The 25,255-nt window shown below is 33.2% G+C and overlaps 14 protein-coding genes and 1 non-coding gene across 15 annotated transcripts, besides 6 other annotated features; 11 read left to right on the plus strand and 4 right to left on the minus strand.

The window, feature by feature from the left end:
- Nucleotides 1–755: 755 nt before the first annotated feature.
- Nucleotides 756–1,751, plus strand: TVAGG3_0120590 (TBP aldolase IIB domain protein domain-containing protein; the record flags this gene model as incomplete). Its single annotated transcript, XM_001315350.2, has 1 exon — nt 765–1,751. One exon carries the CDS (start codon nt 765–767, stop codon nt 1,749–1,751), a length of 987 nt encoding a protein of 328 aa, XP_001315385.1.
- An 812-nt stretch (nt 1,752–2,563) lies between these two features.
- Nucleotides 2,564–3,116, plus strand: TVAGG3_0120600 (RNA cap binding; the record flags this gene model as incomplete). The annotated part of the gene is made up of 1 exon (XM_001315351.1): nt 2,571–3,038. One exon carries the CDS (start codon nt 2,571–2,573, stop codon nt 3,036–3,038), a length of 468 nt encoding a protein of 155 aa, XP_001315386.1.
- A 561-nt stretch (nt 3,117–3,677) lies between these two features.
- Nucleotides 3,678–5,263: a mobile genetic element.
- On the plus strand, nt 4,607–4,858 carry TVAGG3_0120620 (uncharacterized protein; the record flags this gene model as incomplete). Its single annotated transcript, XM_001315352.1, has 1 exon — nt 4,607–4,858. One exon carries the CDS (start codon nt 4,607–4,609, stop codon nt 4,856–4,858), a length of 252 nt encoding a protein of 83 aa, XP_001315387.1.
- Nucleotides 5,264–5,306: 43 nt separating the features above from the next.
- Nucleotides 5,307–9,314: a mobile genetic element.
- Nucleotides 6,331–8,190, plus strand: TVAGG3_0120640 (ribonuclease H-like family; the record flags this gene model as incomplete). The annotated part of the gene is made up of 1 exon (XM_001315353.2): nt 6,331–8,190. The coding sequence occupies one exon, from the start codon at nt 6,331–6,333 to the stop codon at nt 8,188–8,190; it is 1,860 nt and encodes a 619-aa protein (XP_001315388.2).
- A 524-nt stretch (nt 9,315–9,838) lies between the features above and the next one.
- On the minus strand, nt 9,839–10,447 carry TVAGG3_0120650 (glycine-rich RNA-binding protein family; the record flags this gene model as incomplete). The annotated part of the gene is made up of 1 exon (XM_001315354.1): nt 9,839–10,447. The coding sequence occupies one exon, from the start codon at nt 10,445–10,447 to the stop codon at nt 9,839–9,841; it is 609 nt and encodes a 202-aa protein (XP_001315389.1).
- A 202-nt stretch (nt 10,448–10,649) lies between these two features.
- Nucleotides 10,650–11,684: a mobile genetic element.
- A 224-nt stretch (nt 11,685–11,908) lies between these two features.
- Nucleotides 11,909–13,399, plus strand: TVAGG3_0120670 (proteasome regulatory particle assembly; the record flags this gene model as incomplete). The annotated part of the gene is made up of 1 exon (XM_001315355.1): nt 12,101–13,399. The coding sequence occupies one exon, from the start codon at nt 12,101–12,103 to the stop codon at nt 13,397–13,399; it is 1,299 nt and encodes a 432-aa protein (XP_001315390.1).
- A 56-nt stretch (nt 13,400–13,455) lies between these two features.
- Nucleotides 13,456–13,525: a mobile genetic element.
- Nucleotides 13,526–14,008: 483 nt separating this feature from the next.
- Nucleotides 14,009–15,445, plus strand: TVAGG3_0120690 (alpha tubulin; the record flags this gene model as incomplete). Its single annotated transcript, XM_001315356.2, has 1 exon — nt 14,013–15,371. One exon carries the CDS (start codon nt 14,013–14,015, stop codon nt 15,369–15,371), a length of 1,359 nt encoding a protein of 452 aa, XP_001315391.2.
- A 22-nt stretch (nt 15,446–15,467) lies between these two features.
- Nucleotides 15,468–15,539, minus strand: TVAGG3_0120700. Its single transcript has one exon. It is a non-coding gene; the product is annotated as a tRNA-Val (tRNA).
- An 81-nt stretch (nt 15,540–15,620) lies between these two features.
- On the plus strand, nt 15,621–16,253 carry TVAGG3_0120710 (OS-9-related family; the record flags this gene model as incomplete). The annotated part of the gene is made up of 1 exon (XM_001295404.1): nt 15,621–16,220. One exon carries the CDS (start codon nt 15,621–15,623, stop codon nt 16,218–16,220), a length of 600 nt encoding a protein of 199 aa, XP_001295405.1.
- A 489-nt stretch (nt 16,254–16,742) lies between these two features.
- TVAGG3_0120720 (large ribosomal subunit rRNA binding) lies at nt 16,743–17,410 on the minus strand (the record flags this gene model as incomplete). Its single annotated transcript, XM_001295405.2, has 1 exon — nt 16,988–17,410. The coding sequence occupies one exon, from the start codon at nt 17,408–17,410 to the stop codon at nt 16,988–16,990; it is 423 nt and encodes a 140-aa protein (XP_001295406.1).
- A 962-nt stretch (nt 17,411–18,372) lies between these two features.
- On the minus strand, nt 18,373–18,832 carry TVAGG3_0120730 (large ribosomal subunit rRNA binding; the record flags this gene model as incomplete). The annotated part of the gene is made up of 1 exon (XM_001315357.1): nt 18,395–18,817. One exon carries the CDS (start codon nt 18,815–18,817, stop codon nt 18,395–18,397), a length of 423 nt encoding a protein of 140 aa, XP_001315392.1.
- Nucleotides 18,833–19,420: 588 nt separating this feature from the next.
- Nucleotides 19,421–20,073: a mobile genetic element.
- Nucleotides 20,074–20,427: 354 nt separating this feature from the next.
- TVAGG3_0120750 (large ribosomal subunit rRNA binding) lies at nt 20,428–20,882 on the plus strand (the record flags this gene model as incomplete). The annotated part of the gene is made up of 1 exon (XM_001315358.2): nt 20,440–20,862. The coding sequence occupies one exon, from the start codon at nt 20,440–20,442 to the stop codon at nt 20,860–20,862; it is 423 nt and encodes a 140-aa protein (XP_001315393.1).
- Nucleotides 20,883–21,830: 948 nt separating this feature from the next.
- Nucleotides 21,831–22,291, plus strand: TVAGG3_0120760 (large ribosomal subunit rRNA binding; the record flags this gene model as incomplete). Its single annotated transcript, XM_001315359.2, has 1 exon — nt 21,841–22,263. The coding sequence occupies one exon, from the start codon at nt 21,841–21,843 to the stop codon at nt 22,261–22,263; it is 423 nt and encodes a 140-aa protein (XP_001315394.1).
- A 583-nt stretch (nt 22,292–22,874) lies between these two features.
- Nucleotides 22,875–23,199, plus strand: TVAGG3_0120770 (uncharacterized protein; the record flags this gene model as incomplete). Its single annotated transcript, XM_001315360.1, has 1 exon — nt 22,895–23,131. One exon carries the CDS (start codon nt 22,895–22,897, stop codon nt 23,129–23,131), a length of 237 nt encoding a protein of 78 aa, XP_001315395.1.
- Nucleotides 23,200–23,451: 252 nt separating this feature from the next.
- On the plus strand, nt 23,452–24,734 carry TVAGG3_0120780 (uncharacterized protein; the record flags this gene model as incomplete). The annotated part of the gene is made up of 1 exon (XM_001315361.2): nt 23,640–24,734. One exon carries the CDS (start codon nt 23,640–23,642, stop codon nt 24,732–24,734), a length of 1,095 nt encoding a protein of 364 aa, XP_001315396.1.
- Nucleotides 24,735–24,906: 172 nt separating this feature from the next.
- Nucleotides 24,907–25,255: part of a mobile genetic element that runs on past the window's edge.

Here is a 25,255-nt window from a genome sequence, read left to right on the forward strand (position 1 = left end):
TATTTTAAAAAAAATATTAAGAGAACATTCACCTCAGCCTAATAATTTAATGAGTTTGACTTAGTGATTTTGAATATCAATTATCTGCCTAATTCACAGAATATAAATTTGAATGAGAATTCTTATTCACAAAAATTGAATTTCTTGAGGAAAATTATTTCTTGGGCAAGTGCCGTTATGTGTGATGCTGTAAATTATTTAAGCAAATAACGATAGTCATGCTTTGTTGAATACGGTTTCAATGAATGTTTGGTTATATGTCTAATATTCCGGATTCAAAAATCAATACAACTTTAGAATGTGCATTATTTTCAGAATTAAAGCTACATTTTCGACTTGTGAATTTTAAAATTAAAAATTCTCCAAAAAGAACGTTGAATTTTTAGCTTGCTTGAGCTGTATGTATTGGATTTTTGTTTTTTAAGGAATAAATTAGATATGATAAATTAAGAAATATGGACCATTTATCCAAAATTAAATCATTATAAATTATTATGTACGCCATCATTCCAGTATTAGTTTATTTAAAAATTCACCCATCACCTCATTGAACAAACACCTCTCAATTTTTTCAATGCCGATAAGTTCATGTAAATTTTGCAACATAAGATAAAGTTCCAAACAAAATATCTACAAATCTTAGCATCAGTTGTTCTAAATTTATACACATTGAAAAATTGTGGAAGTGTTCGACCTCTTAGTATTCAAATTTTTCAATTGATTTGTGAAGTAAAAAATGCGGTTATTATTGCATCACTTTCAGAATGGCTATCTCCTACAAGTCACTCGGTCTCTGCAACTCTAAGGACATCTTCGCCAAGGCTGTCAATGGCGGCTATGCTATCCCCGGATACAACTTCTCCAACCTTGAACAACTCCAGGCTATCATCACAGCCTCCGTCAAGACAGAATCCCCAGTTATCCTTCAGGTTTCTGCTGGTGCCCGCAAGTACGCTAACCAGACAATGCTCCGCTACATGGCCCAGGGTGCTGCCGAATTCGCTAAGGAGATCCATCCAGAGCACAAGCTCATCCCAATCGTTCTCCACCTCGATCACGGTGACTCCTTCGAACTCTGCAAGAATTGCATTGATCTTGGCTTCTCATCCGTCATGATCGATGGCTCCCACCTCCCATACGACGAGAACGTTGCTCTTACAAAGAAGGTTGTCGAGTACGCTCACTCCCGCCCAGACTACGTTACAGTCGAAGGCGAACTCGGCGTTCTTGCTGGTGTTGAAGATGATGTCAAGGCTGAAAAGCACACATACACACGCCCAGAAGAAGTTCAGGACTTCGTTTCCAAGACAGGTGTTGACTCACTCGCTATCGCTATCGGCACATCCCATGGTGCTTACAAGTTCCCACCGGGCACAAAGGCTGAAATCCGCCTCGACATCCTCCACGAGATCGAGAAGAAGCTCCCAGGCTTCCCAATCGTTCTCCACGGCTCATCCTCCATCCCACAGGAGTACGTCGAAATGGTCAACAAGTACGGTGGCCACATGCCAGAAGCCGTCGGCATCCCAGAGCACCAGCTCCGTGAGGCTTCCAAGTCTGCTGTCTGCAAGATCAACATCGACTCTGATGGCCGTATGGTCATGACAGGCACAATCCGCCGCCTCTTCGTTGAGCACCCAGACTGGTTCGACCCACGCCAGTACCTCGGTGAAGCTCGTACAAAGCTTACAGAAATGTACATGCGCAAGAACAAGGAAGTCCTTGGCTGCGCTGGCCATGCTTTCAACTAAAACAACTCTTCTTTATTTGATTTTAATTAATCTATAATTTATTTTTTCTTAGAAACACCTAGATATTCACTAAAGTGCGATTTATTAAATTTAATTCATTTCCTTAAATTGGAAAAAGGATGAAAGTGTTGCTTATGAAATCTTGTAGAGAATCTTTTAAGCAAGTTATGATAGAAATAGATAGTAATTTTGAAATTTATGATCATTGTATAGTACCTTTCTTTGATGATGAAATTTTATTTTTTCCATTGTTCCTGCGGGAGGTAACAGGGAAAAACAGTTGAAGAGAGAGTATGATTAAAAATACTCCTTAAACGAATATCAAGGACTGATTCATTTTCTTGTCTCCATAATGACGAAAAGAAATATAGATAAATCTTATGGAACTAATTCAAGAGAGCTGAAAATTAAATTTGAATGATTGCGCATCAATACTAAATGCATATATACAATATAATTGCTATAATAGTTGTATTGAGATAAAATCTCAAATTTCAACTGCTTAAACTGCAAATGACGAATTAAATATCTCGAACCAAAGAAATTCTATAACAAAGTGAGGGATTATAGATACTATGATAGATTTGTTTGTGCTTGTATATAAGGAATTCAATCTAATACCATTTTTGTCTCAAGCTCTATCAATCAGTCCTTTTGGCTAGCAGTTTTCCCATTTCCTAATGGTTCACATTTCTGATACCCAAATGTAAAATAAACATAAGTCGCTGGACTTGGAGCAAGTCCTTACGCCCAAAATTAATCAATACTTTGAATGCTTCACGCCGATATAATTGTTGGTAAAAAGTGACAAGGTTAGAAATGGCGTCTCTTATTGCTCTTAGTGAATTTGGTAAAGTCAGACATTCCGAATATGTTGACCATAAATCTGGCATTGATGACATGCAATTAAAGATCTTAATGTCCCGTTCTTCAACAATCTACGTTGGAAATCTTAATTTTAGCACAACAGAAGCTGCAATCTATTCAGTTTTCTCCCAATTTGGTCCAATTAAGCGTATCATCAGAGGCGTTAATAAACTTACATTAACTCCTTGTGGTTTCTGCTTTGTAGAATTTTTCGATAGAGCATCAGCTCTCGCAACTCTTGGTAAATCAATCAAAATCAAAATAGATGGAGAAATTGTTCGTTGCGACCTTGATCGCGGATACGAAGTTGGCCGTGAATTTGGTAGAGGTGCTTCTGGTAACCAGGTACGTGATGAACACAAATTCCGTGGTGTTGGACGCCAGAATCCAAAGAGGCAACGCTTTAACGATCGTCGTTAAATCTTTCTATATATATATTAAAAATTTATTGATAAAGGTTCGATGTATAAAGCTCCCTGGGTATACGTTTTTTATTTATATATATAAATCATTTTGTTTTTGAAAAAAAAATCTCTTGAAAATTTAAGATCTAATCATATCATATGCAATCACTATGTTGATTTGTCTCATATCCGATAACTTTCAAGTCAAATTATTAAAGTATATCTCTGAATGGATCTCGTATAGCTAAATTGACAAAAAAGAAACGTTATTTACTCTTTTCGGTTTGCAATTGACGATCTTTACAGAACTTATCTCCATGATATTGGCAAAATTTCTCTGATCTTTACTTCTGAACATCAAGCAAACAAAATCTAGTTAGTAAATTTGCAAAAACTACTAATTGTAAAAGATGATACAGGAAAAATCGAAATTTTATTCAGCATGCCTTCAAAATCATGATTTTGATAAATTTATATGTATTTATCAATTTTTCCTCTTGTTTTTTTATACCAGAATGCAAAAATTCTCATTTAAATCAATTATAAAATATCTTTATAATTCTAAATTTTTTCATTTTCATATTTCATTGGTTAAAATGATATTTTTCGTTTATATTTTTATTTTTCTATTTTTTTTTGTGAATCTCTTTTAAAGTATAGATCCGTATTTTTCCCAAGTGAGCGGGGTATCTCCAATCCCAGCCCTATCGTCCTCCCATGTCAGTTTTCAATATAAAATCCAATTTTTTTGAAAATAAAAATTTCGAGAAATTTTTTGATTTTTTTTCTTTGATTTCAATAATTCAAAATAAATTTGGGGAGTAAAAAATACTATTTAATGAAATTCATATGAGTGAATGTGGATAAATACTCTCCAAACATACAATTTATCTATTTTTTTTTATATATTATCAACTAATTATATAATTTTTTTTGAATCAGATTTTTTCATTAAAAACATAATATAAACACAACAATGATCACACATACGTATCTACACATCAAAATATAAAGCTTGTTTTGGTCTGGCATCCCAACCCAAAATTCTTTAAAAATTGAATAAAATTGAATACTTGGGGCTGGGATGCCCATCCAAAACCGAATTGAATTTTTTAATTAAAGAATATATTTATGTATTTATAATATACATGTGATGTCTATAAAAAATACTAAATTCTAAAAAAAATTCAATTTATTCAAAACGTATACTAAGTGATCACTTCATTAGTAGGATCAGCAATCCTACTAAATGGTGAGAACGCCACTAACTAAAAAAGGAGTCCTTGGAGCTCTTGATCTCTTGTCAGTAGAGTTCATAATGAGGCATGGCATCTACTGATTAGAGATCAGAGCAATCCTACCTTACCTTCAGGAGCTACAAAGCTCCTAATCGTTACGAGAGGGAGTCTTGGAGCTCCTGAAGCTCATCAGCAGAGGCTATTTACCATTTGGGCCTCTTCTGATGAAAGATGCGAAACACGTCTACGAACCAGGAGCTTCAAAGCTTCTAATCCTTACTAAAGGGAGCTTTGGAGCTCCTGAGTCTCCATCAACAGAGTCCCAGATGGTAAATGTCCTTTGCTGATGAAAGATGCGAAACACATCTACGAACCAGGAGCTCCAAAGCTCCTAATCCTTACGAAAGGGAGCTTTGGAGCTCCTGAAACTCCTTTTACTATAAAATATGACAGTTTTCTTCTGAGGTTCTCATCAAATCTAAGACTTCAGAAGAAAGCTGTCCTATCAATGTATACTTACACTCTCATGGACTACAAGTGTACAATTTTAAAGCAGAGATTATCCGAGGCCTCTCATCAAATGAGGGACCTCGGATAATCTCTACCTTAAGTAGTCAAATAACTTTTCTCACTATTTAGGAACAAAAGAACAAGAGTTGGAGTACTTTAAGGCAAGATTCTTCCGAAATCTCTCATCGAATGAGAGACTTCGGAAGGACCTTGCCAAATCCTTGAACGCCAATATCCTTGGAACTGAGCTAGAACCAGGGAGAAGTAGCATACTATAGAGCACGATGGTAATCTCGGAAATACTTATATCGCCCCAAGCACAATATTTAAGAAGTCTAACTCATATATACAAGAAGTCAGGCTGAATAGATATTGTGCATATGGTTTGCAGAACTCTCATGATATTTAAAATTCATGTTATCCCAAAAAAGGTGACACTTTGGGTGTATCGTCCATCCCAGGGATGCAAAAATCACATCACCTTGGATCTATATTTAAAGTTTTGAAACAAAATAGAGGTATTGACATAATCTACTTATGGCATTCCAAACGGGAACCGCGGTTGGTTACCATGGATTTCCGTCACCGGTGACATTTTAAAGATTTTTTAAGCCTTATAAAAATATGCTTTGTAAATCATTTTTTGTAAATCGGCAAAAATTTGGTAATTTTCTTCAACTAATAAATCTGCGAATAGCATTTATAATACAAGAACAATCTTTTAAAATGCGTTTGATTCATTTTTGTATAATTTCATATAGGCACATATATTCTTCCGGGACTTTCCGTGATTTTACCGTAAAATCATTAGTTTACACCAATTTTTCCGTATTTTGAATAGTTTACTGCACTTTTTCCGTAAAATTGAGTTACGGGAATCCGCAAAATTTCCGGACCTCATTTTTCATAGAATATAATAATAATATTTGATAAAAAGATATATTATTTATATTTTTGATTTTTGAATTACGGAAAAAGTGAATTGATAACTTGATTTTTTTATATGGTTAATTTTTCAAATGATATTATGAAGATCTAAAATATTAAAAGTAAAAAATTGAATTACGGAAAAAGTGAGGTCAAAAGTGAAATAAATTTGCAGAACAATTTTCATTGAAATAAGCTTTATTTTTCATTATTAATAACAATGCAAAAAAATATTTATCACGGGTTCAAAATTTAAAATTAAATATTTTAATAATTTACATCTTATTCTTTATTTTATATTTAACCCGTGAAAATATCATTTAAAAATTGAATATATTCAAAAAGCTTTATTTTTATTATGACTGCATGGGATCCTCATGTATATGATGAGTGGATTCCATTTAAGAAGACGAAATATCCACCAACTCCTGAAACATTGGAAACAAAGTGTGGAAAAAATGTTTCACTACGATCGGCTATTATGAGAATGAGCCTAATCAATCAGACAAAGGAAGGCTCTTTACATACTGTGCCGAATGTAGTGAAACATTAGTTCAAGGGCAGTTCGTGCGATGCATTAAAAAAAGCAGGAAAAATGATTTTAAAGATCATAAGTGCAAATTTTTACTCCCAATGCCCAACTACGTTCCTGCTGAGCACCAAGTTGAGAATACTCAGCAAGCAGTTGGCTCTGGTAATGATCCTTCGTTAGAAGAGATCATTGCCAGGCTTATTGCGAGCCTAGATATAAGCCTTTATGCCACAATGAAGCCAGCATTTAAAAGCTTCCTAGAGAGCTTCGCCAAATGGCTTAAAAATAAAGTCAATCGCGAACAGGGCATCAACTTTACAATCCCAGACATTGAGTTCACACGGCGCGGTGTCAGAGAGGCATTGATTACTTTAGGCAAAACAGACTCCTCTCGGGGCCTAAAGTTCTGCGAGGAATTCCGCATCTTCTCAATTTCCCTGGACTGCGGAACACACGGCAGCCGTCATGGTCTATTCTCTTGTGTGTGCAATCCAGGCAAAACAGATCGCCACCAATTCTTCGACACAACAATTTCGACTAATTGGACATACGAGGACTACCATACGTGGTTTGATTCTCTTAAGGTTAATAAAAACCACGTAGCTGGAGTAGTCGGAGATGGTTTGCCAGCCCAGGTTAAAGGACTCTGCCACTGGAGGCCAGAAGGAGCCCTTTTCCCTGGCTTACAAACCGTGTACATTCGTTGCCTTAACCACGTCTTGAACAATGCTATTGTCCACGCACGTAAGCAATGTCCATTGTTGAATGAACTGATGAATAGAGTTCACCAGATTATCATTATCTTTAAGAATCACGATATGAGAGCGAGATACAAGATCAGGGTTCCATCAATCCCGGAAACTCGCTGGCTCTACATATATGATACTCTGTTTTTCATCTTTGATAATCTGGAAACAATTAATACTGCTTTAAGAAGTGGAGATCTTCCACTATCCCTTTCCAGAGCTACACGTGAACAGTTACAATGGACACGTGATGGAATTCCTCCACTCTTTAAAGATGCTTTAATGATATTCAAGCCATTAAAGCAACTTCAATTATGGCTGGAATCCAACAAGTCCATGGGTGCTTATGCATTCCTGATGATACAACAGTGCCAAGGGATGTTGGATGAAATGGCAGGAAGATTAACGCCAGATGGTGAAGAGATTCTCCGATCAATCACTACAATATTCAAAAATGATATGAAAGAATATGGTAGAATTGATTTGCTTCGGTTTGCTTTCGGCTTTACACCGTTAGCAAGGAAGATCATCAGAGACAAGAAGGGTTTTGGAGGAAAGACAAGCTATCCACCTATAATGCAGTTGAAAGATGTGCAAGTCCCAACGATTCCTTCCCTGAGGATCATCAATCGCGAGATCACATTTGAGAAACTCGGCGAAATCCTTGAAGAAGAACGAACAGAACGTGTTGACGAGGTAGCCGAGCATGATGAAGAGATCCAGCAAGCAGAAGAGGAACAAATGCTTAACGACGATCATGCAGCCGAAACAAATGCCGATGGTTCGAGGAATTCCTTGGTCTGGGATGTTGTAGATGAAGAGATAAAAGATCTATACACATTCATGATAACAATCCTCAGACAAAGAGCAATTGCCGAATCAACAGTTGATCCAACGATCAATAAAGACGATAGAGCCAAGGAATTGAGTGATGCTTACGATTTCTTCATAGAGCAAGATGATTCCCATCTTATAAATGGTCATCATCTTGCTCAAAATGATGGCAAGTTTTGGTACATGAATGGCATAAAGCAACTAAAAGCAATAAGACCAATTGGAAAAAGGATGATGTCACTTTCGTGCAGTGAAGCAGATGTAGAACGTGTAATATCTGAATTGCGAAAGACAAGAAATTCAATGAACGAATCATGCAAAGAAGAATATGTAGCATGCCGCTTCTTCATCAAGTTGAATGATGATCAATTTGATATTTGATTTTGTTTTTTAATAAAATTTATTAAATAATTTGTTTTAAAAAGTATTATTTTTATTCGTAAAGATATTAGACAGAAGGTGGCCAGCCTAATGTCTATCAATCTTTAATATTAGTAGTAATTTCCCGCATTTCTGAATGATGATTGATTAGCTTTGTTGTTATTGATGTAAAACTGGATAAGTATTAAATAATTATATTAATCTTGGCCAGGGGACTGCTGATGGCCAGTCAGCAGCGGCCACTATGAATCATTATAATTATTTAATACCTAAATTGAGGTAAAAAGCAATAAGACTTGCCGAGCCTCATGCCCCTACCTCATATAAATAGAATCACACTTTAGTGAATCAACATCTATAAGAATGAAGTGTTTTGAAGCTGAAATAATATTGAATAGAAATTAATTTTTTCTGAAATTTTGAATGAAATTATGGGAAATAAAAAAATTACTAAATATTGTATTCATACAAATATATTATTTTAAAGGAAAAATAGATGCTGATAGAAACGATGAAAATTTTTGAAAACTTTACAATTAATTTATGTTCGTTAACCACAGAGCTTGCAATCCAAAGCTCACGTTAGACAACAAGAGTCATGAAGTCTCATACTAAGGGATATCCAACATATATTTTAATAATCTAATGTTTGTGACAAATATTCAACATAAAATTAAGTTTTCGTTTCGTTACAAGGCATTCATACTTTGGAGATATCATATTTAATGTACAGAAAAGTTAATATTAAACAATACATGCTAAAGAATTAATAAATAAGATAATAAAATAAATTTATACGTAATTACTTTCATTTAATATGCTTTATGCTGTATAATATTGATTAAGAGGCATTAAAAGGTTCCATAGTCTGCTTTTATAGGCAAGATTTTTGATAAAAATTTTAAATTTTGAAAAATGATGAGAAAAGGAAAAAAAGGTAAATGAGAGCAAGAGGAGGGAAAAAAAGAAAAAGAAAAGAAAGGGAAGGGAAAAATAAAAGAAAGAAGGACATATAAAAATTTAGATGCGCATTCTTAATGCCGAGGCGGCTTGCCGCCGAGGCGCGATTTTTTTAGGTCTCTACGGTAACCCGGCAATGTTTTTTTAAATCTTGTACAGCCCTAAATCTACTAGATAATGTTACTCAGTTTTTATATTGATGAAATCATAAATATATATTTTTGGCACAATTCGAAATTATATCTTATCAATACAACTATTTGTAATATAATTTCATGTAGAAATCCATTTTGTATTTTGAAGTTTTCAATATGGTGCACCAGTATTGTGAGAATAATCAATAATCAACTCATTTAAATCTCCATTGATATTTTTCACTACTATTAAGACACACAAGACTATAAAAATACTAGTTTACATGTACTTCACAAAAATATTCATGATATCTAATGATATTGAAAGAAAACTATGTTATGTTCAAAATTTCAACTGTAAATTCACATTTTGTAAAATTAAAGAAGGTAAATTTTTGAATTTTGGAGATCTAAGTCATTAATTCTCCAAAAGAAATCTTTATTTTTAAGAAACAAATTAAATTCAAAAATTAAAAAGATATACAGCATTCTATATTGATTATTATGCAACAAGTGATTAGAATGTGAATGACAAACTCTTTGAAAAATGAATATTATGAAGAATAATCTGAATAACTAGAATAATAGCTTGAATATCCAGAATCTGAGTAGTAATAATCTGAATAAGAATAATCAGAGTAGTAATCAGAGTAATAGTAGTCTGAAGAATCAGAATAATCTCGGTTTTTCTTTTTTGAGCTGCTTTTTGCATTAGCGGATTTCTTATCATGTTTTTTATCATGCTTTTTGTCATATTTTTCATCCTTTTTATTCTTTTTACGGAATTCATCTCTTTCTGCGCGTGAATCATCTGTATTTCGATCACTTGATCGATCTCTGGATCCTTCTAAACGTCTTTCATTCTGGTGATATTCATCCATCTCGAATTTCCGTTCTAGTTTAAATTTCTTACGTCTTGATGAAATTTCAACGCGAATTCGGCGTCCATCAAGTATTTGACCATTGAAATTTGAAACTGCATAGTCTGCATCTTGTGGTTTTGTAAATGTAACAAAAGCAAATCCTTTAGATTTTCCCAAAGAATTTAGCATCAGCGAAACTTCATCAACTGGTCCTATTTTTCCAAAGAATGATGCTATTGTTTCACTTGTAGTCTTATACGCTAGTCCTGCAACAAGAATTGTTGGTGATAAATATGCCATTTCTTATTTTGAAAAAAAAAATGACAAGTAGAAGAAGAAGTCCGGCTAAAGGTAGCTAAAGGTTACGCTGTGATCCGATTTTCTTGGAATTTCGAATGGGAATATAATTTTCCGTATGATCTTGATCTTTGGAAAATCCAATTAAGTTCTTGATGTATGTGAACTCGATAAACTTCTCTAAACTCACTTTATGTGATCTTAAGGGTGCACACGAGAGGATCATGTAAACTTCAGAATTTAGAACCTTATTTTTAGGCATTATCTTGGCTACCTATTTAGGCTCGAAAAGCAAAAAATATCAAAAAATACAACTTGAGTCCATTATGACCCTTTCATGGAGGTAGTTTTTATCCGCTAGTATTTTCCCTTTGAATCTCTTTACAATTCGAAATCAAATTCAAAACTCAGTAGAAGAAAGGAAGAATCGACTTACTACGGTTGTAATACGAATAAATACATATATTTAATTATTTTTATTTACATAATAATTGTTTGAAGCTCATATTCCAACAAATTTTTAAATAAAAACATTAAAATGTTGAAAATGTTCATATATTTTAATAGGGTTTTGGCACTTTATTGAGGAATTACTACATACATAGTCGAACTGAACTTGATATTTTGAAATTTAAATTATTTATCAAAATTAAAATTTAACTTGAAATTTATAATTATTTAGTCATATTTTGCATAATTCTAAGTAGATTTTGTAAAAAATCAAGAAAGAAAAAAATTAAAGTGCTTTATTTTTTCTTTTTTATAATAATACATATTATTATATAATTAACATATTCATAATGTTTCACCCTTTCAAAAATATAATCCTCTCAAATAAACGTACATACGGGTGGCCTCTTTTTTCAAAAAATTAAAATTTGAAATTTTGGGCTCAAATATTAGAGATTTTTTCAACCTTCAACGATATATGTTGTCTATATCAGACCTCCTTTCTTTTTGATACTTAACATTGTTCCTAAATCTTAGCCGTTAAGGCTGTTCTCAAAATATTTTTTTTTCGAAAAAATTCGAAAAAAATTCTTAAAATTCAAAAATCCCTTAATTCCTGAGGATTTTGGAAAAAAGTTTTTACATGAACATGTGTATATTATATGAAGTATATTGATAAGGTAAAAATCAAATTTTATTGCATATTCATCGAGAAAATAAACTAACGAATCCCTCAAAATTGAGAGGGTAATCCTCCTCCTCTCAAATAAACGTACATACGGGTGCACCCTTAATTTAGGAAAATATCTATGATATATCATGTATATTTGCATAAACGTCCGCTACCATTGATTGCTTCCAAGAGCCGGACTACTTCTCATCTAGAACTTTTTTGAGAGATGAATAAGATGACTTTTACTTGAGGAACATTCAGTATATGCATATGTAGTATACTACGTAAACAATCTATTTGAACCTATTAAAAGAAAAATCTTTATTTAATCTTTGTCAATTCTGAGGTTATTTAGAATAGTTTGAACAACTGTTGCTTGTTTGTCATTTTCAGGATCAAGTTCATTGACCAAGATATCGACTTAATCTGATTGGGAATGATACAAGATTTATATATTTTCCGCAATGATCTAAATCAGTCCCCATGATGTATTCATTCTTGGAATGTAAAATTTTTGACAAATTCTTTTTTTGATGTCTGATCAAAATATTCATCCAAAGAAATACGATGAATTGCGAAGTAACTATAAATACTACATTGATTCTTTTAATGCTTTGTATCAGCTGAATGCAGAAAATGAAGAAGAAATAAACTCGATTTACAAAAAGATCAAGACAGAGTTGATTGATTCAATGAAATATCTTCCGCAAAATATAATCAGAGATATTTTCGATATTGTTGCTTATAATAATCGCTATCTAAAGTCATATTTAACTCTTGCCAAACTCATATTTGATGATTATCATGTCAAAGATGTCGACACTCTTAACATTCTTCCAAAGTACTTGTTTTATAAAGAATATGGAATTAAATTAGGCCACCCTATTTATATCGAAGAAATTAAATTTGATAATCTCGAAATTTGTTCAGAAAATACAATTTTCAGAGCAATTATGTATGACAACAAAGAAAGCTTCATACACTTTATGGAAGTGGGTGAATTTGATGAAACACAAATACTTCGAAGCGATTTATATCCATATTCTGAAGAAGGATATTCATTGCTTGAATTATGTTGTTACAATGGATCTGTTGATTGTTTCAAATTGTTGCGAACGAAATTTAAATCACCAATAACTCAAAAATGTTTAGAATTTTCATTTTTAGGAGGAAATCCAGAAATCATGAGCGAGTGTTTGAAATATCAAAAACCAGATGAATTTACAATGAAACATGCAATTATTTCACACAATATTGATTTTGTTTCATTCTTGATGAATGAACACAATATAGATATCGATTTATCTATTTGCGCAAAATATAAAAATCTCGAATCATTTTTAGTTTATTTCGATCAAACTAATGGTATTGACAAATGTTTTGTTTATTCAATTATGTTCAATATTCCATCCATTTTAGAATATTTCTTTTCACAAGGTGCAAATATTAATGAAAAAGATGAAAATGGGGAAACAGCTCTCCATAATGCAACAATAGAAAATAACGAAGAAACAGTTGAATTTCTTATCACACACGGTGCAAATATCAATGAAAAAAATGAAAATGAAGAAACCGCTCTTCATTATGCAGCAACAAACAATTGTACACAAATAGCAGAATTTCTTATTTTACATGGAGCAAATATTAATGAAAAAGATAAAAAAGGAAAAACCGCACTGCATAATGCATCAATTTGGAATTGTAAAGAAACAGCTGATCTTCTTATTTTACTTGGTGCAAATATAGATGAAAAAGATGATAATGACCAAACAGATCTTCATTATGCAATCGAAACTATTAGTAAAGAAACAATCGAATTTCTTATTTCATAAGACACCAAATAATAGCGTTACTCCATAAGACGCTTCCCTTTCTATTTCTGATGTTTTCAAAAACGAAAAATATGTTGGAACTGCGTGCTTTCAATGGCAAGTTACCACTCGGTCCCACAGGGATTGACATATGGCTTGGTAAATTAAGTCGAAACTATATGTCTGAATGCTTTTCAAAATAAAGTAATTAATATTTGCAATACTTGTTTGAAATAATTAGCTGCTTATGCAACATAATATGCATAGAAATATGGGTACAAGAATTGGAAGTTTTCGAATCAATTCGATCTGTAAATCAGGCAATCACAATCTTTTGGAATTCACAGGATGATTTATATCATTCAAATAATCATGCTAATTCACATATATAGGCATATATGTATTGCAGCACAAATATATACTTTAGGATTGATCAACAGGACTCAGATTGTTTTTTATTATTAGAAATGTGAAATCAAATTAATTGTAAACTGGCAGTTTATTTTTTTATTATGTCAATTTTTGGCTCGTTAATTAATAAATTGTCTACAAATCATAACTATTAAAATTCTCTAATGATGGCCAAATTGACAACCAAAAAACGTTAATAATTAAAAATGTGACATATTCATCAATGCGTGAAGTTATCTCAATCCACGTTGGTCAGGCTGGTGTCCAGATCGGTAACGGCTGCTGGGAACTCTACTGCCTCGAGCACGGTATTCAGCCAGATGGCCAGCTCCCATCCGACAAGACAATCGGTGTTGAAGATGATGCTTTCAACACATTCTTCTCCGAGACAGGCGCCGGCAAGCACGTTCCACGTGCTGTTTTCGTCGATCTTGAACCAACAGTCGTCGACGAAGTCCGCACAGGCACATACCGCCAGCTTTTCCACCCAGAGCAGCTCATCTCCGGCAAGGAAGATGCCGCTAACAACTACGCGCGTGGCCACTACACAGTTGGTAAGGAAATCATCGATCTCACACTCGACCGCATCCGTAAGCTTGCTGATCAGTGCACAGGTCTTCAGGGCTTCCTTATCTTCCACTCCTTCGGTGGTGGCACAGGTGCTGGCTTCGGCTCCCTCCTTCTTGAGCGTCTTTCTGTCGACTACGGCAAGAAGTCCAAGCTCGAATTCACAGTCTACCCATCTCCACAGGTTTCCACAGCTATCGTTGAGCCATACAACTCCATTCTCGCTACACACTCCATGATCGATCACTCCGACTGCGCTTTCATGGTCGATAACGAAGCTCTCTACGATCTCTGCCGCCGTGCCCTCGATATCGAGCGCCCAACATACACCAACCTCAACCGTCTCATCGGCCAGGTTGTTTCCTCCCTCACAGCCTCCCTCAGATTCGATGGTGCCCTCAACGTCGATTTCACAGAGTTCCAGACAAACCTTGTCCCATACGCTCGTATCCACTTCCCAATCTGCTCCTATGCTCCAGTCATTTCTGCAGAGAAGGCCTACCACGAGCAGCTCTCTGTTGCCGAAATCACAAACTCACTCTTCGAGCCAGCCAACATGATGGTTAAGTGCGACCCACGCCACGGCAAGTACATGGCATGCACACTTCTTTACCGTGGTGATGTCGTTCCAAAGGATGTCTCCGCTGCTGTCGCTACAATCAAGACAAAGCGCACAATCCAGTTCGTCGACTGGTGCCCAACAGGCTTCAAGATGGGTATCAACTACCAGCCACCAACAGTCGTTCCAGGTGGCGACCTCGCAAAGGTCCAGCGCGCTGTCTGCATGCTCGCTAACACAACAGCCATCGCCGAAGCTTGGTCTCGCCTCGACCACAAGTTCGACCTCATGTACGCTAAGCGTGCTTTCGTCCACTGGTACGTCGGTGAGGGTATGGAAGAAGCTGAATTCCCAGAAGCTCGTGAAGATCTTGCCCTCCTCGAGAAGGACTACGACGAAGTCGCTGCTGAATCAGTCGAAGGTGGCGATGAGGAAGAAGATGGTGGCGAAATGTAAAATCGCTAATTCCTAAAACATTCGTATTGATCAACTTTTTTTATCTAATGTTTTAACACTTTTCTCGCTGCGGTCTATCTTCCATTGTGACATTTTTCACCCAGGCCAGAATCGAACTGGCCTCTGATCCGTGTCAAGGATCTATTCTAACCAATATACTACTGGGACTTTACATTTAAAAATTAAATGTTTTTTTAATAATTGATATTACAATGTTTTTCTTGAATAAAAAATTTGACAATTACAAAAATGTTTTCTTTTCTCACTTCAACTTCAGTCTCTCAGATTGTTTATGAAACAACTTTTTTGTCTGAAGCCCCAAAAGATTTTAAAATCAAGAAATATGAAAGTAATTTTTCTCAAATTTATCAAAATCATTCTTATACTTGCTACGTTGGCCGTCCCACCAATTCATCAATATACCCACAAACACTCTCGGAATTACAGCAAAAGCTCATTGGTCAGTGTTTCGAATTTACGCATACTGGATATTGGTTTTTCAAGTTCTGTCCATTCAAAATCTTAAATCAATTTAGATACGAACCACTCAAACAGATACCAATTGATAATTTTATTTTAGGCCAAGAAGATGATTCAAAACCAAAGTCGATTTATAACGGAATATCATACGATTGGAATAATGGAGATAAATGTGTTGTTACTAATCGCCCAAGACATACTAAAATTGAATATATTTGCGACAGATCTACTTCTGAAATCGGATATATTGCAGCAATATCCGAACCTGATTATTGCAAATACCTCGTGCAATTCCACACACCTTATGTTTGCGGTTTAAACGATGACAAGCACGAATCTTTGTCAGAAATAGTTTGTATTCGTGATTAATACTTGTTATTTATTTCATAATATCGAATAAACAATGTTAGTAATATTCATACTAAAATATTTGATTTTTTATTTATAAAATACCCTTACTTAACTTTAAATGATTTGGATTCCTGGAAAAATACTTTATAAGTGCTTGAAAGTAGTGTGTCAAGAATTTTCTCCTTTTACAATGGTATAATATCTCAACATCTCCTCCATAAGATATTTATTATGAGTTGGAAACATCAATGGTGACCTAAAGGCGATAACACTCAAAAATGGATGCGAAATCAAAATCAGCTCTGTAGTTAAAGGGTCATCCAGTAAATGAATGGAGTTCATGAAACTAAAAAAAAATTGAATTGTTCAACCCTTTCGAAAAGAAAAATAAAGTATATCTAGATTATTATTTGCTGGCGCTGATCTGAAAATGAAATATTAAAAGATATAGATATACATGATAAAAAGATATGAACTTTTGATACTGTGTATTCAAAGTGTAATGTTAAAGGATATTATTTCAATGTATACGTAATGCACTTGATTGAATATAATAGGAAGATTTGAAAATATGGGAAAACTTGAAATAGGAATTGAAGCATTATTGGTAAATCAATCTTAAAGAAAATAAAGTATTGACAAAATCAAAATAATCAAACTGGAATATATTATGGCTGAAGTTAAAGAAAGAAATGAAATTATAAAATTATTTGAATGATTAGAATATGGATTTGATGTATGAAAAATAAAAAGTATTATGAAAGATTAAATATATTTCGTCTTCTTTAGAAAACGGCTGGAGCTACAGATGCAACCTTTGGCCAAAGTTCGGCGGCTTCTTTGGCAACTGGACCTGTGATAGCAGAGCCCTTCATTTCACCCTTATCGTTGATGATAACACCGGCATTATCTTGGAAGCCAATGACAACACCATCCTTGCGGCGCCAGATGGCACGCTGGCGAACAACAACGCCCATGGAGACTTTCTTACGGAGTGCTGGTTTGCCCTTCTTGCATGTAACAACAATAAGATCGGAAACTGAGGCGGCTGGAAGGCGATTAAGACGACCCTTGTGGCCACGAACAGAGATAATGAACATGTTCTTGGCACCTGAGTTATCGCAGCAGTTGATAACTGCACCAACTGGAAGACCTGCTGTCATGGCGAACTTTGTGCCTTGCTGACCAGTACGACCGCGTTTAGACATTGAAGAAAAGGACGCGGTTTGACAGAACCACAATTTACATGATTTTCTGTCACTTTACATTAATTAGATTTTATTATAACATTGCATATAAATATAAATAATGAAAATAAATCAAAATCGATTTGACATCTTAATTTATTACGTGGCAAAGATTTTCTTCAAAATTTCATTTATCATATAAGAAAGACAAAATCTAAAATACTCCAAATAATTCCTTTCTTCATTCTACTTTATATTTTGCAAGCTCATCATTCTCAATGATATCTTTCATGTACTATATTCAAGAAATTCAAAACAAACACGTGTTTATTCTTTCAACAAAATAATTCAACAAATCATTCCAAAAAAAACATTTACCGACAATAAAGCTCCACATGATTAGGAAATATCAACAAATTGTTTATCATGATTTTAATTCTACTCTACGGATTTCTCATTAAAAGACAACAAGTATTGTCTCAATGATATCTCCAAACTCTCTTTATACATTAAAATATAGATCTTTTATTTCGTTCTATATTCCTAGAAGTTCATTTCATATCGAAATTATCATTTTTTTGTTTTTTGTTTTTTCATTCTTTGAACTTTGATTCTGTCATTAATAATCAGAGAAAATGCAAACATATTACTCTAAAATTTTGAGATCATTCTAAAATTCCTAACTAATTAACAATAATTTTTCTTAATTTCATATTGACTATATTAAGATTTAATTGACAAATGATAAACTTAGAAATATTAAGTTAGAATCAACTGAGTTATTGATTGATATTGTTTAATATTTTCAACAAATCACTTCAAAAGTTTTTAATTAAATGAGATATAATATGAAGAGATAAAACAATGTGGTTGATCAATATAGGAAAGATTTCATCCAAAAAAGATAAAATGTGAAAATTATAAAATTATTTGAATGATTAGAATATGGATTTGATGTATGAAAAATAAAAAGTATTATGAAAGATTAAATATATTTCGTCTTCTTTAGAAAACGGCTGGAGCTACAGATGCAACCTTTGGCCAAAGTTCGGCGGCTTCTTTGGCAACTGGACCTGTGATAGCAGAGCCCTTCATTTCACCCTTATCGTTGATGATAACACCGGCATTATCTTGGAAGCCAATGACAACACCATCCTTGCGGCGCCAGATGGCACGCTGGCGAACAACAACGCCCATGGAGACTTTCTTACGGAGTGCTGGTTTGCCCTTCTTGCATGTAACAACAATAAGATCGGAAACTGAGGCGGCTGGAAGGCGATTAAGACGACCCTTGTGGCCACGAACAGAGATAATGAACATGTTCTTGGCACCTGAGTTATCGCAGCAGTTGATAACTGCACCAACTGGAAGACCTGCTGTCATGGCGAACTTTGTGCCTTGCTGACCAGTACGACCGCGTTTAGACATTGAAGAAAAGGACGCGGTTTGACAGAACCACAATTTACAAAAATTTCTGTCACTTTACATTATTATTTATTTTCTTTAAATATCATATTATTTATTATTATAAATAAATGTGTTTTCATTTTTTGACAATCAATAAATTACTTGTCATATTCATATTTTCAGAAAAAGAACGAATCACTTATTTTTCATATTCATTGAAGCTTATATATTGATCAATCTTACTTGCTCCAAATGAAATCAAGTATCAAAGCCAGCCGAATTTATCACTAACTAGAAATGCCTCCACTCTGAGTATTATAGTAAATGGGCAAATTATTCAAAATTGAGTCTGTGATACTTCTTAGTAACTTAATTACCTTCTCTCCATTTAGCATACACAAGTCTAAATATATGTAATATATTGTAAAATTAAAATCTTTTTATAATTATAACGTATAGCAAACATTTACAAAAATTAAAAACTTGTAATATAGATACAAAGACAATAAAATAGTAATTAAGCAGTATGTTGCACGAAAATTGTATCCAGCTCAGTAATGCGAGAAAATTCTTGCTGAATTGTAAATGAATTTCTGATTTACTGCTTGAATTTTGTATGTGTACGTGAAAGTTTCGTATTTAAAGTCGTTTAAGAGAGCAGTTCTTTCTAGTTCCTTCAAAATATGAAGGATCTTGAGAAAGCTGTTCTTTTATTGATTTGAATTCCAGTACTTACGTTGGTAAATGTTTGATTTGAATTAGAAGCTGAGAACTAGGAAAAAAATTCATTAAAAATTATGAAAATGTCATATATCATAATTTAATATATATTTATAGTTTTTTCTTAATAGGTTGTGAAATAAAGTAAAATTAACGATATTCATGAGTTAAAAAAAATCGGGGAAAAAAAGATAATTTCATAGAAAAACTAGAAATTTACAATGAGAAAAATAAATACAGATAATTTTTTGAAATAATAAGTGTTCTAAAATTAGTTTAAAATCAATTGTTATTCATAATTAATGCTATTACTAGGGAATTGATAATATTATATTAAATAATATCTTATTTATGGAACTTGCTTATATCATATGCATAAACATATTGGATTGCAAACATGAGAACACTAATTACGTTAACTTACCGCACAAATAATTGCATTGATATAAAAAGTTCTCTAAATTTGCTCAATTAGTTTACAAACGTAAATATTACGTATAACCTTTACGTTTGTAAAATAATTGGATAAACTTGAAGTTCAAATTATTGTACTGAGATAGACAAAAGTACAGTCAATTGCGTAAAACCAAAATTGTATATTATATTACAGACACTTAGACTTGTATATGGTTAATGGAGAGAAGGTAATTGAATTAGTGATAAAGTCGGCTGGCTTTGATACTTGATTTCATTTGGAGCAAGTAAGATTGATCAATATATAAGCTTCAATGAATATGAAAAATAAGTGATTCGTTCTTTTTCTGAAAATATGAATATGACAAGTAATTTATTGATTGTCAAAAAATGAAAACACATTTATTTATAATAATAAATAATATGATATTTAAAGAAAATAAATAATAATGTAAAGTGACAGAAATTTTTGTAAACTATGGTTCTGCCAAACCGCGTCCTTTTCTTCAATGTCTAAACGCGGTCGTACTGGTCAACAAGGCACAAAGTTCGCCATGACAGCAGGTCTTCCAGTTGGTGCAGTCATCAACTGCTGCGATAACTCAGGTGCCAAGAACATGTTCATTATCTCTGTTCGTGGCCACAAGGGTCGTCTTAATCGCCTTCCAGCCGCCTCAGTTTCCGATCTTATTGTTGTTACATGCAAGAAGGGCAAACCAGCACTCCGTAAGAAAGTCTCCATGGGCGTTGTTGTTCGCCAGCGTGCCATCTGGCGCCGCAAGGATGGTGTTGTCATTGGCTTCCAAGATAATGCCGGTGTTATCATCAACGATAAGGGTGAAATGAAGGGCTCTGCTATCACAGGTCCAGTTGCCAAAGAAGCCGCCGAACTTTGGCCAAAGGTTGCATCTGTAGCTCCAGCCGTTTTCTAAAGAAGACGAAATATATTTAATCTTTCATAATACTTTTTATTTTTCATACATCAAATCCATATTCTAATCATTCAATCAAAATATAATTTTCACATTTTATCTTTTTTGGATGAAATCTTTCCTATATTGATCAACCACATTGTTTTATCTTTTCATATTATATCTCATTTAATTAAAAACTTTTGAAGTGATTTGTTGAAAATATTAAACAATATCAATCAATAACTCAGTTGATTCTAACTTCATATTTCTAAGTTTATCATTTGTCAATTAAATCTTAATATAGTCAATATGAAATTAAGAAAAATTATTGTTAATTAGTTAGGAATTTTAGAATGATCTCAAAATTTTAGAGTAATATGTTTGCATTTTCTCTGATTATTAATGACAGAATCAAAGTTCAAAGAAAAAAACAAAAAACAAAAAATGATAATTTCGATATGAAATGAACTTCTAGGAATATAGAACGAAATAAAAGATCTATATTTTAATGTATAAAGAGAGTTTGGAGATATCATTGAGACAATACTTGTTGTCTTTTAATGAGAAATCCGTAGAGTAGAATTAAAATCATGATAAACAATTTGTTGATATTTCCTAATCATGTGGAGCTTTATTGTCGGTAAATGTTTTTTTTGGAATGATTTGTTGAATTATTTTGTTGAAAGAATAAACACGTGTTTGTTTTGAATTTCTTGAATATAGTACATGAAAGATATCATTGAGAATGATGAGCTTGCAAAATATAAAGTAGAATGAAGAAAGGAATTATTTGGAGTATTTTAGATTTTGTCTTTCTTATATGATAAATGAATTTTGAAGAAAATCTTTGCCACGTAATAAATTAAGATGTCAAATCGATTTTGATTTATTTTCATTATTTATATTTATATGCAATGTTATAATAAAATCTAATTAATGTAAAGTGACAGAAAATCATGTAAATTGTGGTTCTGTCAAACCGCGTCCTTTTCTTCAATGTCTAAACGCGGTCGTACTGGTCAGCAAGGCACAAAGTTCGCCATGACAGCAGGTCTTCCAGTTGGTGCAGTCATCAACTGCTGCGATAACTCAGGTGCCAAGAACATGTTCATTATCTCTGTTCGTGGCCACAAGGGTCGTCTTAATCGCCTTCCAGCCGCCTCAGTTTCCGATCTTATTGTTGTTACATGCAAGAAGGGCAAACCAGCACTCCGTAAGAAAGTCTCCATGGGCGTTGTTGTTCGCCAGCGTGCCATCTGGCGCCGCAAGGATGGTGTTGTCATTGGCTTCCAAGATAATGCCGGTGTTATCATCAACGATAAGGGTGAAATGAAGGGCTCTGCTATCACAGGTCCAGTTGCCAAAGAAGCCGCCGAACTTTGGCCAAAGGTTGCATCTGTAGCTCCAGCCGTTTTCTAAAGAAGACGAAATATATTTAATCTTTCATAATACTTTTTATTTTTCATACATCAAATCCATATTCTAATCATTCAAATAATTTTATAATTTCATTTCTTTCTTTAACTTCAGCCATAATATGTGTGAAACTATCAATGATAGCTATTCATTCAATCATTATGTTTGCCAAATTTGAAAAATTTTGATTGCAGATTTTATTTCCCTTTAATTTGAAAAGTCTTAAGAATCCATGATAGAACATTTTTACAAACAAACAAAAATTAAGCTATATTGCAACAGCCTTGAATGATAAGGTTTTTCCAATTTGATAAAATTTTGAAAAATATGTAGAACCATCAATTAAATTCATGACTTTTTTTTCTTCTTCAATATAAAGTTTTGAAGCTTCTATACTTACAACTTTCATTGCAAATTCTTTACTGCTATCTTAGCAAATTGTTCTATAAACATCACTAAAGCCAAGACATTCGATTATATCTTTGATAATATATGTTCCATGTTCTTTTCCAAGACTCATATCAGGACGATCATGGATGTTTGGACCAATATTTTAAAACTGTACGTTTATTTGAAAAGATTTTGTAAACGAGCACTTTTTGGAAATGAATTGAAAAAAAATGACAGTAATCTAATGTCTGATAAAAAATTTCACAAAATTAAAATACACGTTCAAACTTTTGATGTAAACAGGTTCGACAGGAATGGTATGTTAATAGAAAAGCAAGTAAAAGCCTCGCCTTCACAATCAAAACCAGCACCACGACCACGAAACACCCCACGGCAACTTCAAAGATTGCAGTTAATGCAAGACCGTGAAAATTACATGAGTATTGTCGATAAAATCATTGAAGAGCAAGGTGGCGAATAATTTGAGTAATTTTGGAGCATACACTATACGATTTTTGTAAGTATATTATGTTTTTTGGGTTAATAAAGAATAAATACCAATTTTTTTACAATTATTATTTTTATATATCAAATTTGTTCCGAAATCAATTGTATAAGTATAATATGAACATAAAAATTGAAGTGAGTATTATTAGACATAAGATTTTTTTATTATTACAAACAATATTAAAGATATGAAATATGAAAGATCCATTTATTCTTTTTCCGCTGTTCGACTATCTGATTGAAGGAGGACTCTAAATTGTTCCCCACTTTTAGCAAGCTTCTGGATAAAGTACTCACAAAATCTAGATTGTGAGGCGGTCAATGACTTTTCAGGGGAAATTAATTTAATATTATTTAGGGTGATATGCTTGCCTATTATTTCAGAAAAAAATCTTAAAAATTCCAATTCAAATATCATTTTTCTGCTCTGAGGTGACCGTTTTCTTTTATTTTTTTCTAAATTTTACTTGAGTGCAAAAAAAATGAATGACAGCCAAATTGGAGATTTAAAGCGAGCACTTCAGGCTGCAGAAGCCAGAGTAAATGTATTAGAGAATGAACTTTCCAAGAAAACAGAAGTTTTGGAAAATACAGAAGCAGTTCTTTCGAGTTCACAACAACAATACAAAGAATTATTGATGCGATTATCAGAAATGAGTCAACAACAAAAGACCGCTGTCGACGAAACTAAATTGATTGAATTACAAAAGCAAGTTGATCTTTGTAACGCACAAATCGAAAAACAGACATCAGTTATATCAGACCAACGCGAAAAAATAGAATTACTTCAATTAGAGAACGAGAAATTGAAACAATCTTTACAGTTTTACAGTGAAAAATTTACAATTCAAGTTCCACGAAATACCGAAGATCGAATTCAAAAGTCAATATATCAACTTCGACAAGCACAAGAAGATATTTTAGATTTACGTGCAGAAAATGAAAATCTTAAGTATCAAATTTCACATAATGAACGAGAAAACAAATCATGGGAAGAGTTTGGATATGACATATATCACGAACTTTCATCATTTGTTGACATCGTAACTCCAATTCCACGTGATAATCCTCGTTTACTAAGACTTCAACTTCGCGATCTTATTCAAAAAGCTACAGACATTAATTCACATAAAGAAAGATACTATCGAAATGAAGATTGTGAATACAAATATAACAGTGCTAAGAAATCATTGCGAGAAGTACAAACACGATGTGATCACATGCTTGGTATTCTTGGTGAAGAACCATCATTTAAATCTCATCAATATTATCAACAACAACAAAGATATTATTCAGATCCTCCTCAGTATCATTCTTCTACTAAATACGACACAAAAACAAAAAGATACGAAAGTACTCGATCTAACACAAACTACAGATCAGATTCTGTTAATGATCAAGAGATTGCAACGAAGGAAAATAAAGCTGTTTCTTCAACAACAAAATTAAAAGAAAATACAACAACTCTGAAGAAGAAACATGATACAACTAATACCAATGAGTTAAATCGTTGTATTCACGAGCTTCATGGTATTACAAAACAAATTAAATGTGATTATCAGAAACTTTTTGAATAATTGTTTTTATTTTTGTAGTAAATTATAAGTTTTTAAATAAACTGCGGGACAAAAGGCGTAAGTAAAATTTAAAATTGAGAGAAAGTAGTCAAAATATTCTATGAGGTTCTCACAATTTCATATCACATTTCACTTACACCTTTTGTCCCAGCTATTTTTATTTTACATTTAAGGGTGCACACGAGAGGATCATGTAAACTTCAGAATTTAGAACCTTATTTTTAGGCATTATCTTGGCTACCTATTTAGGCTCGAAAAGCAAAAAATATCAAAAAATACAACTTGAGTCCATTATGACCCTTTCATGGAGGTAGTTTTTATCCGCTAGTATTTTCCCTTTGAATCTCTTTACAATTCGAAATCAAATTCAAACCTCAGTAGAAGAAAGGAAGAATCGACTTACTACGGTTGTAATACGAATAAATACATATATTTAATTATTTTTATTTACATAATAATTGTTTGAAGCTCATATTCCAACAAATTTTTAAATAAAAACATTAAAATGTTGAAAATGTTCA

This window comes from Trichomonas vaginalis, chromosome IV, assembly GCF_026262505.1.
Source record: "Trichomonas vaginalis G3 chromosome IV, whole genome shotgun sequence".
In the NCBI taxonomy this organism is placed as follows: domain Eukaryota; phylum Parabasalia; order Trichomonadida; family Trichomonadidae; genus Trichomonas; species Trichomonas vaginalis.